The following is a 14616-nucleotide window of genomic DNA, read 5'->3' as shown; positions in this document are numbered from 1 at the left end:
AGAGGCAGTAAAGCTGTTCAAATACAATTGGTAACTTACGTTTGCCTGATTATTTAGGCCACACTCTGGGTCCTTTTACTGTTGGATTATATAGAGAAGACAAATAATCTCATAGTAGTTGTCATTCTCTGATTATTTTTCTCCACTGAATAAAAGACCATTCAATTTACCAAGTCATAAGGTCACAACTCAAGAAATTATTGTCGTTTTCTAAAGTTATGTAACATAAACCAACTTACTAACGACACTAGAGTGAACAAACAGCAAAACAAGATTTGTCCCTAATCAAAATGAATGTCGACGACGCTTGTGTGAGATCTGAGCATTGAACTCCGTAGGTGATCCTCGTTTCTTGAACCCTGAATTGACATCCACATGACATTTTTCTTCATAATCCTTCATGGCCTGCATATATACTTCAAGCTTTGCTGGAGCTCTAGCAGGCCAGTACAGGTCATCTTCATCCTCATCATAGCTTTCTCCTAGTTCTTCATTCTCATCATCTTCCTCATCCAACTGTCTTCCTTCTTGTCCATCATTGTTAAACTCTTCAATTGGCACCAAGCCATCATCCTCCTCCTCATCGTTGATAACTGATCCTAGTCCTTCACTGTCTAGCTCTTCCTCTTCTTCCTCTTCCTCTTCCTCGCCCTCTTCATCTTCATCATAGTAATTTCTATTTCTTCGTGCTTCATTATCCACCTCTTCCTCCTCTTCATCATCTTCATCGTAGTTTCTTCCTAGTCCTTCATTGTTGACCTCTTCCTCCAATGCTATCTCATCCGCATCATCCTCACCATAGTAGTTTCTAAATCCCCGTGCTTCATTGCTGACCTCTTCCTCAGAGAAATCCTCAGACATGGGATTTTGGGAGGCGTGAGACCATGGAAAATCCCTCTTGACACCTGGGGTGTGAGTAAAAATAGCTATGAATGAATGAATCAGTGAATAGTGGAAAGAAAGATACAATCATGGGTTTGTTTCCTAAAAGCTGTGCGGCTGTGTGCTATATATAAGCATTTGGGATTGTTTCCCTACTCCATTGGGATTTGGGTTCCTAATTCCACAACTCTTTCGTGGTAACCAAGTTTCCCAATTCCAGCTGGTATGTGTCGTGGTAACCAAGTTTCCCATTTCCAGCTGGTATGTGTCGTGTAATAATCAAGCTTCCTAAATAGGACAGTTGAAATCAAAAGTTTTTTGGAGCACCAAGAACATGTAATTTTTTTTTTTTGAAAATGGGACGAGCCCCTAAAAGAATATCAATGTTAATTTTTTTTGGTTACAAGGGGTGCTAAAAGAATATCAATCTATTTGGTATAGGTCAAATGGTAGAGAGTACGAATACATGATTCAGATCAAAATAATATATTCGTATACACGAATGCATAAATATATTCGTATACATGAATCCATATACGGATATATGAGTATTTGCTCCTTGCTTGCTTATAGTTAACATGATCAAGTTTTTTTTAGTGCAATGTTTACATGGCTTGGCACAGACCCAGCCATGCCGATCTCAAAGGTGGCTTACCAGGTAGAGAAACTCATTTGACTCTCAGGTACCAGATAGATCATCATTAGTTAAAAGAATAGCCAAGTAATTATTTTGATAGCATATCAACAATAATGGGCCTACATCGGTGTTATCATCTTACAACAATGAAGCTAAAAGATGTACTCATTAAGTTGCAGTTTTATTGCCGTATTGACTGATGGTATAACAGTGCAAGCTCAAAGACCACGCTCACTGTCAAAATAGGTTTGCTTCTATATTTATCAAGTGAGTAGGGCTCGAGTAGAAAATTTGGGCGACAGTTTCAGCTTCAAACCATCTAGTGCGGCAGCAATGGTGACCCTGCAGCCATACTGAACGACATAGGCAACTGTGAGAGACCAAGAGGCCATTCTACATAAGGATTGGTTGTTCTCCTTCAAGTTCAGATATAACTATTAACGAATCTGTCAACTCAAGGGAGAGGGGTTCTGACTTGGGAACTGGATTAATAACCTGCAACAAAAGATTGAATATGAATAAGAATTCGATCTTATATATATTTAGTCTGACATCCTGTTGGTATCAGATATGATCAAATATGTGTGTATTTATATTTGAATGAGAAATCTCAAGCAAATCATGAGGTAAAACTGAAAATGACATATACCTTCTTATTGTTTTTCACATAACCTATGGCCACTTCTCTCCGTAAATGTGCTCTTTTAGCAAGCTCTGTGAACGATGGAATCTCTCCTTCCTTCATATAGAGTCTGATATCCTGTTGGTATATAAGCAGGCAAGTAAATATAGAGCCACTAACCCCATACTGATAAGACAATCTGACTATCGAGTCAAAACACACAGTTTTCCAATGAAATCATAGCATCTGACAACTAAATAACAGTCCCTATTATGTTGTAACCATATCAGAATGCCTTCCACACTGAATTAGAGCTCTCTTAATTCTTATTTCCACTTGAGATCAAACATGTGAACTCAAGGCAATTTACCTTCACATATATTTCATCACCTTCTGCATTCAGAATGTCTTTCCACACCTCATTTAGTTCACTGTCCTCAGCAACTGTTATGCAGAAACATATAATAACTTGTTAATTTGGAACACCCCTATTAAGGATGTTGAGAGAGCTACATATAGTACAATAATGCAAGACCTTGAGCTGTTACGAGGCTCATTACTTCCTCCGCGGCAATATAAGTCAGGGATGGCTTTATTCTTGTGATCTATAGGGATTGCAAATGTATAGTAAGTATTTAATAGCATTAATTTGGAAAATATCAATAGAATCATTAACTTTCAAACAGTCAGCTGAAGCATACTTGTTTCCCCAATTTCGAGTCCACAATCTCTGCAACTAGATTTTGCACCTGTAACACACCATCTTGTCAGTTCCTTTCTTTTCTCTATGTGAAGATAAAGACAAGTTTCACCAAGCTTTTTTTATCAATAATATGACTGAAAAATTTGAAGTTCACAAATTGGAAAGGTCTGACACTGATGTTCAACTGTGGTAGACTTACCGTTACACCAAGTTTGTTGCAAATATTTTCAGCAAGAAGAAGGGAATAGGCGGATTGCTTGTCTGCCCTGTTTGGATCTGAACAGAGGTTCTTTAATGCAAGGTCTAAGCTATTTCGACCCTAAAAAAAACAAAAATGAAAAATTAAAATTGTGGGCATGGTTCATGTAAGTTTACCTCCAAGAAGCCATTCTCTATCAGATATTACAACAATGGATAAGGGAATATCTTCATTTTTCGAAGAAAGTTGGATATTGCGTATGGTTTCTTGTAAAGTGTCAAAGTTCATAGGGTTTCCGATCTGCAGCATACGAAGAAAAAGAAATGAAGGATTAGAAAAAAAGACTTCAAGAAATATATAAATAAAAAAAGATAACGAGACAGAAGGTTCCACTCTCTGGGTTCATTGAATGAAGCAGTACCCTGTGTGAAACCTGCACATTTTTTAGTTTGGCTTGACCGCCGGCACCTTTTGTTGCCTTATTTCTGTCATCTAATGGTACATCTGATAATATCTCCTGCACACATATGAATAACATGATAATTAAATGATAAAAGGTTCTGTTGCCCAGTGTCTTAAGAGTTCAGTAACAATGTCAATTCACTGATTAAAGGTTTAAGATCCATGTAATTTCATATGAATCAATGACTCTTGTTACAGATCTAGTATCCAGTTGATGCAGAAATGCACACAAGGCTAAATTCTGAAGGACATTATTTGAAACAGTGTAAAGACAACTATTATACCCCAATATTTTGACATAAAAATGCAGTTTGCTTTTAGTCAGCAGATACATACCAATTGTGCTTGATTAGAATCTTGAATAAGGTGAAAGGCAGTACAGAAACTATGTGAATAACAAGAATGATGAAAATGAAGACGCTCATGATACATCCCTAGCTTGGCATAAGAAGCTATATAAAGAGGCACTCTTGATTCCATGATCTAGTATCGTAGAATACTAAGTCCACAATTCATTGATTATTTGTAATAAGTTCTCAATATAATAAGTTCTCAATAACTTGATATTGATTCTTGGCAAATTTATCTTCCTACGATTGTCAAGTACATTGCAGCACACTTTTGAGATAAGCTACTCCATCACGCTTGTACTTGCCTAAGTATCAATATACTCGTCCTAAATCTTTACAACGAAGTTTTTACTCAAATCGTAAAGGGAACAAGAGCATACCACAACACTCCCAGGTCCGAGATAATTGTCATACTCTTCAATCATCTCAACAACGTCTGGCCGCCATCCAAGAAGAAGTATAAATTCTTTTGGTCCTAGAGTCCCATCTGAAGCCTGCATTAATAAGAAAAGATTTATTCAGACGTAATCACCAAATATATCGCAGCAATGTAGATGGCAAGCAATTATGTGCTGCTAAAATAAACAAAGTTTGTACCTTGGAGCCTCTTTTCTTGGGACGTGTGTTTTCTTTCCTTATTTTTAAGGCATACGATTGAGTATCACTGTCCTTTTCTACATCTTCAACACTTCGATTGGCATCACTTATTTCTTTAACATTTGAATAAGTAATAGCAGGTTTCTTAGCCCCATTGACAGGTGCAATGAACAATACCTACATGAGGAAAGTGCACAAGGTTCAAAATTAAAAAGCAACTTGGGGAATTTGATTACCAGAACAGTTTCATCCTAGCAGAATGAATGAACATTGAATAAGAAAATTTCTTATCACCTGAATGATGATTAACTTCACCCATACAGCCAACAAAATGATAGAATTTTAATATCAGAACAATCAAACCAAGCACAGAATGAAGTAGTCCGTTAATCAACTATAACCTGCTTAGTTTCTTTCTTATACTTCTTTAATTATTGTTTGCCTTTTATAGTCGTAAATTGTATGAATATGAAACAGGACATGGTAACTGCGTAATTAAACAATCTAATCAATCATACGAGTCTGCAAAAATTAATAAGAAGAAAATTTCAATACTCTTCCTGATTCAGTATTTCACAAACACTAACAAATCTCCAAGTCATTTTTGCTTTTTTAGTATCTTTTATAAAATCGTGTCCACAATTCTGCTTACTTTGTCAGTTTCCTGCAAGATCTCATCATCATTTGGGTGGAAGTATATCTTCTCATTTCTATAAAGCCCACAAACAACTGCCTGAAAGGATTTCCAGAAGCAGAAACAATCAAACCAGTTAAACAAAACAATTCATTTACTAAAGAAGTACAGTTGGCAGATTGAATTACCTCTTGAAACCCAGGCCCTAATTCTCTATACTTCAGCCCTGCAAGACTAGGAGAATTCCAAAGGTTGAACACATTTTCTGCAGGAATAGAAATGATATGAATTAGTGTACCATCTCATAACCAAACAAGGAAAACTAAAGTAACAACAACTATTAATAACATCCAATACATTGCAGGATGGCCAAATAAAAAATAAAAATAAAAATAAAATAAAAAACCGTCGCATGATTGAGTTGAAACTTCAAGTTCTACTGCCTAGATATTGCTCACATTACTGAACTGAAGACCATACTACCAAATGCATTAATCTGAACCGGACTTCCTATCATAAGAAGACTGAACTGAACCAACCTATGAACTATTGCCATGTCAATTCACTATAAGAACAGCAAGTTAAAAATATTCTTTACCCTGTTGAATAGAGATTCAAAAGTTTCAATGTTTAAGAAAAATGAGGAGTCAACAATAGAAGGTCATAAATATGCCAATAACTTCAGAAGAAGATTAGTTTTTTCTTCATGAGAGATTTGTATTGGTACTTCGATAGTTAAGCAAGTGTCTGTAGATCTTTATTAGTCCTTTTTGACGAGAGCATTGAACAAATAATTTGGATGCAACGTTCTCCACAGGCTCTACTTTCAACCCTGAGATTGACTTTAAAAGCTCACATGTATTGGAACTTGAAACCTGCATCCGTTAAAGGGAAACATTTAATTGATTTCAGAGAACTTCATAACATAATTCCATACATATGTAATTACTGATGTACCTCAACTATAGTGGGGACGGATTCCATATTAGGAATAGGTTGAAGAGCCAGAACAGATAGAAAGGCATCAGTGTCAACTTCATACCTAAACAATTGAGGATATGAAGGTCAAATTAGTTCCATGGTGTGAAAAATATAGATGTGCCAGAATATTCAATGGAATCTCCATATTACTCATAAGCCCTATTCGCATGGCAATTGACGAGAAACTTCAAAGCAACTATACAACAATTGCTCAAATAAAGTGGATCACATCCTCACCGATCTGTCTTTGTAGGCAGTATAATTATGGCACGTGCCTTGTTGGCAGCAGCTCTTTCATATGATTTTGTTAAGCTCAGGCTACAACTGCAACCGTAAAACCTCAATGTGAGAAATCACAAGATAAGTTTTACATACTATATTAAATAAATTTACCATGTGTATCATTCTAAAATTTTATTTTTGTTCAACATCAGATGTAGATGTCTTATATGAATTTGGATATATATTGGGTTTCTCCAATCACTCAGTAGTCATACCTTTTTGTAAGGATATCGATATGGTTAAAATCTTTGGCAATCTGATCAGCTAACTTGTCTATCTGCTTTCTTGGCAGATCAGACATAAGAAGAATTCTTTGCTTCCTGCGAACACATAATGCAATAGAAAATACACAAGCCAGTAGCTTAATTATGCAATCCAGAGATAGTAACCTATGTCGACAGCACATGAACAAATTACCTAGCTGTAGCAGTACCTAAACGGACAGCAAATTCATGATACTTGTTTAATTGCTTTAGTATGAAAGCAAGATGGCTGTTCACTCCACAAATAATGATGTGATCAGTCTCTAGAACTTGCATTTGTGCCCCTTCTCTGAGCTTGTACATATTACTCTGTGCAAATGATGGTCATAAGGATGCAGTTTTACATATAATTAAGCAGAATGTATAAATGTTTCTTCATTCAAGAGGTTACCCGGAACTGTTCAGTCATTGTGCTCAATAGGCGGGTGTAAAATAGTATGCCCCATATAGCAAGAACGAAACCAATAACACGTTCAATACGTGTTCTTTGCTGCAGTGTATAATACATGTTATTTACAATATAGTATAAGAAACAATATACACAATAAATGAGTGATTCATTAGAAAAACAAAAAATTCCACCTTTAGATGTGTAGATGATGAACAGAGGCATGCCCAAGCTTCCCAGAAGCAGTCCTCCAAAGATTCTTTACTATCCCTGTGCAATATGGAAGTCCGAAACCCATATCCAGGTTCGTGAATGCGAATGGAATGCAGACAAATTTATTTTGAAAAGTCCAGAATGAAATATTGGATTAAGCAGCACAACAAGTTGATCATAGATTGATGAATTGATGGGAGATTTAGGTCAAAAAGAACTTGGAAGTAATTTGTGCACATCGGAAAAACATGGTAAACAAGGTAATTGTTAAATTCATTTTATGATTTTCTTCATGCAAAATCCATAAATCTAAGTGTTGCTCGCAGAAATAATCATAAAGTTTAGATATTAGAGGTAATAAGGTTCCAAAGGCTCTTGTAAATTTCCACACTAAAATAGCCATAATGCTCATAGAAATATTTTAGCTTACCTAAACTTGTAGAACAGGAAACCACCAATGAGAACAAATGAGAAACATGCTACCAGGAGCACTATGAAGAACCTACAAAATAGACCAGCCAAATCAGAACATCATGATTAAAGACAAAGAAGCAGCTTACACATAGAAAATATTTATGCATATAAATAACAACAATTCATATACTTGTGGAACCTAAAGTTAATCATGAAAAACTCTACTCAACATATCAGAAGCAAGATTGTTAATCAGTTGACTAGACATTGCAAGACAATAAACTAAGAGAAAAAAAAATTACATAATTTACTTACGTGGCAACATTTTTCTCAAGTTGGACGTTGAAAAGATACAATAATCTGTGAAAGCTCCATTTAACATCTTGGAATGATGGCAACGTCACATCCAATCCAAGAGGCAGGGGTTTATTCATTGAATTAGAAGCACAGGCAAAAGGCAAGGTCTCAGCCCCAATATTTTGAACAGTACAGAGAAATCTTTCTTGGGCAATCTTAATGAAAATATCAAGTACATTTAGCTTTGCCAGTCTGAGTGGAATATATAAGCATGTCAATCCCATCAAGACTTTAGCTAGGTGAATCTGCATAACACAGAATTCCAATAAGAAATTTTCTAGAAAGAAATTAACAAAAATAAATTAATTTGTTTTAGTAAAGCAAATTCTTACATCTACACTCACCTGTGAACTTTTTACTTGTTCTATCCTAAGGAGTTCAATGTCCGAGTCATCTTCAACATTTATGTACATAGTGGAATCTAATTTATTGCCAGTCTTTTGAGACATGACCTTGCAATTTCCTGAAAACAAAATAATCCCAACATATGTAAAACATGAAAGATTCAAGATAAGGATAACTAATACACATGATCTTTGATGCATGACGGCCATCCATGCAAAAGAACATTTTCACAATTGAACACTTTCGGCTTTTTGTTTTTTTAAACTTTTATTTCTTCTTGTTTTACTTCTTGGTCTTTTATTTTCCAAATCTGACTTAACTTTTTATTTTTAGTCACCATAACCTTCCATCCAATCTGACCAAAAACAACAACTTGTTAAACCAACTCAGTAGCAAAACTCTTACAGTCCATGAAAATTCTACTTAGAAAATGGAGGATAACCTGGAGAGGATGACAAGCCAAATCTAGATGATTGTTGAGGTGAAATGGTTCTACTTAGGATTGAGTCTGATGCCACTTCAATCATTTCTGGTAAAGTCACTGATTCTTTCCCATTGGAATCATAGGCTTATCAACCTCATATAAGGGAAGCTCAATTATTTACTAGCTAAGTTGATGATTGATTAATGCATTCATACTTGATAAAGTATACATACTAGAAGGCATTTCAAGATCTTCTTCACATAGATAGGTTGTTCTTACCTCTGTTTGGCGATTTGAAACTACGTCCATGTAAAGATGAGGATTTGATACACCAAAACTGGCAGGGCATATATTTCCTGAGAGTACCATGTTGATGTTAGCATCGTATGGCTCCTTGTTTAAAAATTAGCTTCAGGATAGCTGTGCATCAACACGTTATCCAATGTACATTATAGTATTGCATGAATAAAGAGATCAGAAAATGCATTGCAAAATGAAATAAACCCTTTGACTTTATAATCCAGAACATTACAGCCACTCCAATCCATCTTGAACAGTACAAGTTGGAAATGTCATAATGCCATATTGTAAATAGTCAATCTTGATTAGTTTTATGATCAAAGTTTCATAAATATAAGCATTCCCAGTTCCCAAATGATCATGAATTAAAATCTACCCACAAACACAGCTCTACAAAAGGAAATTCAGCAACCAAGTGATGAACTTTAACTTAGATTATGCCATATCAATAGCTAATCTTGAGTCAAGTTACGATACGAAAGTCCAAAACTTTAAGCATTCCCAGTCCCCAAATACTTATAAATTACACAAATTTGTCATCTCCCACATGATGGACTTCAATTTAGCGTCCCGCAAATCATACTCCAACTCAATCATAAACCCTCAGACTTCAAAGTCTTTATTCCAGAAAACTTGAATTCATGTAAAACTGGCAATGTCTCAATGCCATATCAGCAACTAGAAAACACTGACACAGTCACTCACAGACACACAAAAACCCAGAAAGCCAAAATGGGTACAATCATAAGAAGAAGATAACACCTTTTTGGCGAAGGAGAAGAAGAAGAAGAGGGATTGAGTCTCGGAAACCGATGTGACAAAACGCATAGCTGCAACTGAGTCACAGCCATCTGATGTTCCTGGGTCTATCTCTGTCAGAGAGAAGAAACAGCAGTTGTTTTTTCCGAGCTGAAAGATTGGACCTTGATAAGGTCAATAATGAGGCAGCATTCTATTTTAAAAAGTGGGCGAGATACAAGAGGATCTTAACAAAAGGCTTCTGTCTACTAGAGACTAGCACTAGTGAACTCAAGTGTGAGGTGTCTTTCTGTTATTGGGGGGATTTTAGTTATATACAACTTGGACCCAGGACCATATTGCAACTATAGTGCACTGTCAGTTTTCAACCGTGTGTCGTTGATCATCAATCATGATGATATTTGAAGATTTTCAATATCACCTAAGATTTTCTTGTTCTTCCCCAAATGGCAATTGGATCAGATATTTTTTTTGGCCTGAGGGCTGGATTGAGTAGATTTCAAAGAATCTATTGAATATGCATATGTCGAGGTTCCCGATTGTAAATACATAGTTGATTAATTTTAGAAATTTTTAGCACAAGAGAAAACATATGTTGGTCCCTATTTAGGTATAAAAGGGGGACATATATTGTATAATCATATATTATCTGTCAATATCTGTCCCCAAGCCAGTGTACATAATGACTCAATTCTCAAACTTTTACTGCTCAGTTTAATCTAGTATATGCCTCAACAAGTAAAACCAACTAGTCCCTTGGCCTCGCTTTATTTGATCTTTTGCCTTCACCTCATCTGAATCGAGAATATGAGAACCTGAACTCATCGTGCTCTTACTGGTGGAGCTGATGATCCATCATCTGAGATATCGAAAAACAAATCATCACTCTTACACAAGGCATAAACAATGTCCACCATAGTTGGCCTTTTAGAAGGATCTTTATGCAAACAAGCAACCGCAACAGTGACTACATTCACTATGCTCTCCATTGAGCATGACTCCAGGAAAAGCTCCTTATCCATCCATTGCTTTAGTTTATTTAACTTCTCTTCCTCGCTTCCCTGTAAAATCGTACCCGCGCTAGCCCACAGAGCATTTCCAGCTTCATCAATGGCCTCCTTCCCTGAAAGAAGCTCTAGCAAAACTACCCCAAAAGAGAACACATCCATTTTTGTTGACACCACCCCATCAGTTAGATACTCGGGTGCAATATAACCTTGAGTTCCAACAATGTGCATTGTTATGGCATTGCAACCAGACTTTGCTAGTCCAAAATTGGCTATTTTGGCTCTCATGTTCGAGTCCAAGAGAATATTACTGCTCTTTATGTCTTTGTGCACAACCCTTGGCCTAGTGTGCTCATGAATGTACTGCAGACCATTTGCAACATCAGAAGCAATATGCACCCTTGTCTTCCAACTTAACTTTTCATTCTGGTTTTCATGCAGCCATGAATAGAGAGAGCCATTTTCGACATACTCATAAACTAGATAGCAATTTGCATCCTCTGGGTCTATGCAGAAGCCTTCTAGCTTCACCAAATTGCCATGGTTTACCTACACAATTTGAAAGTCAAGATTCCATGTATGGCGAAAAAATGATATTTCTGAAAAGTAAACCTTCCCAATGTCCATGAATTAAACAACTAATAAAACACAAAACATGGAAAATACTCCCATCTAATCAAATAAGAAACCAATCCTAAGAGCACACTTGGAGTTGATGCACATGGTTGAGTTTGTTTTTCTACCGAAAATTTGAAGCCCTTATGTCCAGTTAACAGAATTTCTAACTCAGCTTATGAAATTCTTTTTGATTATGACTTCACTTTATCTACAAAAATTATCAAGTTTGTCAAACTCTCCTCGGAATTTCAGAAGTGTGTCATCCATGGAGGACTTCTGCCAATCCAACATATTAAGGCATAAGTTCTGAGATTTATATATCAAAAATCAGATACATGGATAGATTCCCTTTGTTTCAGCATATTCAATGAAATGGACCCAAATTGTGACACCACTGACGCACACAATTTCCTCAGATTATTTTTTTCTCAACAACACCAAATCAATATTATAAAACTTCCAACAAAACAAGATGCAATTTAAAACTTCAAAAACGTAATAAACAGACTCGACATTTTATATGAGCAATCAAGAGTTGAATACATGCAAAGGAAGCAAGTTGCTTAACAGGATCCCCATGTCTTTTGAAATTTTGATGTTTCCTTCACTATTTGTGACTATGTTCCTAGTTGCAATTCAGGACATGCTTACGAACACGAAATGCATTGAACACTAAAAAAAGAGCCTCAACACAATGTTACTTTTCAGTTATTTCTAAAGAGAAGAATCATTCCAATGATCTGACATCATCCACAGTTTCATCTCTGCATAAGATACCTGCTTACTACTTTGACATCAGCTTGCTAGCTTTCTAAGTGCCAAATGACAATTAATAAAAAGTTTTTTGGAGGAATTGTTCGGCTGGAATGCTGGATTACCTAATACAATTTCAAATCCATTGCTTATAATAAGTTTGTATCCAAATCTACATTTCTTCAGGTTTTCATTGTAATCAAACTACTGCTTTATGCTATACCAAAAATCACTAAACATGAAACACAGTTTTTCCAATTATAAGCGAGAAAAACGATCCTATTTACTGTAACACAATAACAGATTAGTTAAAACTTCATGTAAAGGAATTAATGTCAAACAGGCACAAGCGTGGCCTGAGGATCATCCATGTACCGATACTGTCCCAATTTAACCACCTTTAAGGTGTTGGGTTTTAATCACAAAAAACCTCGGTACAATTAGGAATTACTCACCCACTTATGAGCTATATTTTCTTTGTCACTTTTCCAATGTGGGATCTCTCCTCTCCAACAATTAATAACAAGCATTTCACATTGAACATGTAAAGCTAAACAGATTATAAAGGGTTCCATTGGCCCAAAGCATATATGAATTTACCATATACACTCAGAAGTAAAAGAAACTTAGTAAAAATGACCAAGAGTACCTTCTGTAAGATCTTGAGCTCCTCACAGGCGTTCCACTTCATCTTCTTGATGGCATAGACCTCCCCTTTAATATTTCCTTTGTAAACAGACCCTTCAATCAAGCAATTATCTCCAAATCCATTAGTAGCTTCTCTGAGTTCTTCAATACCAAACACTCTGTACTTGTCCAAGCAATCTGAAACATCAGCCATCAAACTCACTTCCATTTCCTTGGCCCTCTTATCTCCCTTCTCATTCTTATATAGCTTCAGATTCTTTTCTTCATCTGTACCGCTTCTCTTTTTCACCAACCCACCTCCAAAAACCAAAACCCCCACAACCAAAATCAGCATAAACCCAGTAATCCCCAACCCAACCGCCAACCCTGTGATCACTCCTTTCCTCTCAGTCTTAATCCCAGGAGGAGGTGAAGGAGAGACAGTAGGTTGTGATAACACAGGAAGCTGAGTTACAGGAATGAAAATGGTATCAAAAGGCTGAGTGTTGTTCCCATTAACTTCAACTATAGACTTTGTTTGGACCCCAAACCTTGAAGCAACTGTTGAAAAATTATCAGAAGGTTGGAAGACATAAGACACTAGATAATTGACTTTGTTCTGCAACTGGGTTTTGTTGGGGCACTTGCAGAAGATAGGGAAATATGCAGTTACCCCAATTGTAAGGTTGGTGGCAACAAGAGTAGGGTTGACAAGCTCCACAGATTGGTAGGTTGTGAGGTTTTGGAAGGTTTGGGTGGAGAGATGGTAAAAAGTGTCACCTTGAATGATTGTGTGTGAGAGATTGGCAAAGGAGATGGCCGTGCTTGAGTTGACTGATTTGCATGAACATGACAGAGGAACAAACAGAGGTTGGTCTTGGATCAGAGGTGAAGTTGGGGAAGAGATGTTGCTGGGTTTGGAGATCATGAGGCGGCTAACTGAGAAGAGGTCAGCTATGGAGGCCAGGTCAATAAAGTTAGGAGCCATGGCTCTGTAATATGCATAGGCTTGGCATGGATTGGTGGTCTCATTGGCTGAGCAGGTATAGCCGTCAGCTGGTGGACCTATTTGTGCTTCTGAGAGATGAAGAACCAGATGGAAGCATAGGAAGAAGAATAGGAAGAGAGAAGAGACACACCTGGGTTTGGAGCTTCTCATTTTCTAATGCCTGTGCTTGTGACGGATCAACCTGCGCATGTCTTGGTATATATATATATATATATGTAAAGCTCCATTGTCAACATTGGCGTCAAAGATGCTTCATTATTTAATTCTACTCCATTATCAATATACTTATTGTCCTACATCATAAATTTGGAAATCTATACAATTTTATGGTCAAGCTCCAATGCCCAGTTTAGCCACCCCTCCAGTATCATCTGCACTCATTTCATCATCAGACTTTGTTTTCTTCACATCCAAGGGATACACTAAAATTGGATCATTTGATCAGAACAAGAAAAATGAGGGCAAAGAGGAGTGTGGAAATCACTTTCCAAACTATTGGGACGCAAGTAAATACAGAGTACTTGTACACTGGATGTTACTCTGGCATCAATCTAGGACTAAAATTTGGGTGGAAAGACTTGGTCAGTAGCTCTTATCTGATTAAAGGACAATACCGCTGGCCATAGATTCAAGCACGCAACGCACTTAGCAAGTTAGCAGACATAGACTGACTTACATGACATGCAAAGAGGTAACGATTGTGAACACAGAGGACATGAAGGTCGAAATATCTGCCAGAAAGGTGGGTCTGTAGACTTGTAGACTTGACTAGCTAAGAAAAGTCGGGGTA

The 14616-nt window shown here is 36.7% G+C and overlaps 2 protein-coding genes across 2 annotated transcripts; both read right to left on the bottom strand.

Moving 5' to 3' along the window:
* Window positions 1-1902: 1902 nt before the first annotated feature.
* LOC101312681 (putative ion channel POLLUX-like 2-like) lies at window positions 1903-9122 on the bottom strand. Its single transcript, XM_004289417.1, has 23 exons — window positions 8987-9122; window positions 8329-8447; window positions 7943-8229; window positions 7644-7715; window positions 7195-7270; window positions 7004-7102; window positions 6767-6921; window positions 6565-6669; window positions 6305-6391; window positions 6044-6128; window positions 5814-5961; window positions 5275-5351; window positions 5105-5185; window positions 4453-4629; window positions 4236-4349; window positions 3465-3560; window positions 3220-3343; window positions 3044-3120; window positions 2843-2890; window positions 2677-2746; window positions 2512-2585; window positions 2169-2279; window positions 1903-2014 (listed from the first exon to the last, which is right to left on the bottom strand). Exons 1-23 carry the CDS (start codon window positions 9120-9122, stop codon window positions 1913-1915), a joined length of 2520 nt encoding a protein of 839 aa, XP_004289465.1. The 3' UTR covers window positions 1903-1912.
* A 1231-nt stretch (window positions 9123-10353) lies between these two features.
* On the bottom strand, window positions 10354-13999 carry LOC101294699 (lysM domain receptor-like kinase 4-like). The gene is made up of 2 exons (XM_004288377.1): window positions 12840-13999; window positions 10354-11368 (listed from the first exon to the last, which is right to left on the bottom strand). Exons 1-2 carry the CDS (start codon window positions 13974-13976, stop codon window positions 10634-10636), a joined length of 1872 nt encoding a protein of 623 aa, XP_004288425.1. The 5' UTR covers window positions 13977-13999; the 3' UTR covers window positions 10354-10633.
* Window positions 14000-14616: the final 617 nt, after the last annotated feature.

Source organism: Fragaria vesca, linkage group LG1, assembly GCF_000184155.1.
Source record: "Fragaria vesca subsp. vesca linkage group LG1, FraVesHawaii_1.0, whole genome shotgun sequence".
Taxonomy (NCBI): Eukaryota; Viridiplantae; Streptophyta; class Magnoliopsida; order Rosales; family Rosaceae; genus Fragaria; species Fragaria vesca.
The sequence above is the reverse complement of the archived record's forward strand: the minus strand, read 5'-3'. Positions and strand labels throughout refer to the sequence as shown.

Bases quoted from the DNA above. Each gene is read 5' to 3' on its own strand.
- LOC101312681 (XM_004289417.1), bottom strand. From the start codon at position 9,122: ATGGTACTCTCAGGAAATATATGCCCTGCCAGTTTTGGTGTATCAAAT. The intron at 8,448-8,986 runs GTATGTATACTT...TTTTGTTTTCAG, and splicing joins AGATCTTGAAATGCCTTCTA to GAAATTGCAAGGTCATGTCT. The intron at 2,015-2,168 runs GTATATGTCATT...CTTTTGTTGCAG, and splicing joins ATGTGAAAAACAATAAGAAG to GTTATTAATCCAGTTCCCAA.
- LOC101294699 (XM_004288377.1), bottom strand. From the start codon at position 13,976: ATGAGAAGCTCCAAACCCAGGTGTGTCTCTTCTCTCTTCCTATTCTTC. The intron at 11,369-12,839 runs GTACTCTTGGTC...CAAATTGTGTAG, and splicing joins AGCTCAAGATCTTACAGAAG to GTAAACCATGGCAATTTGGT.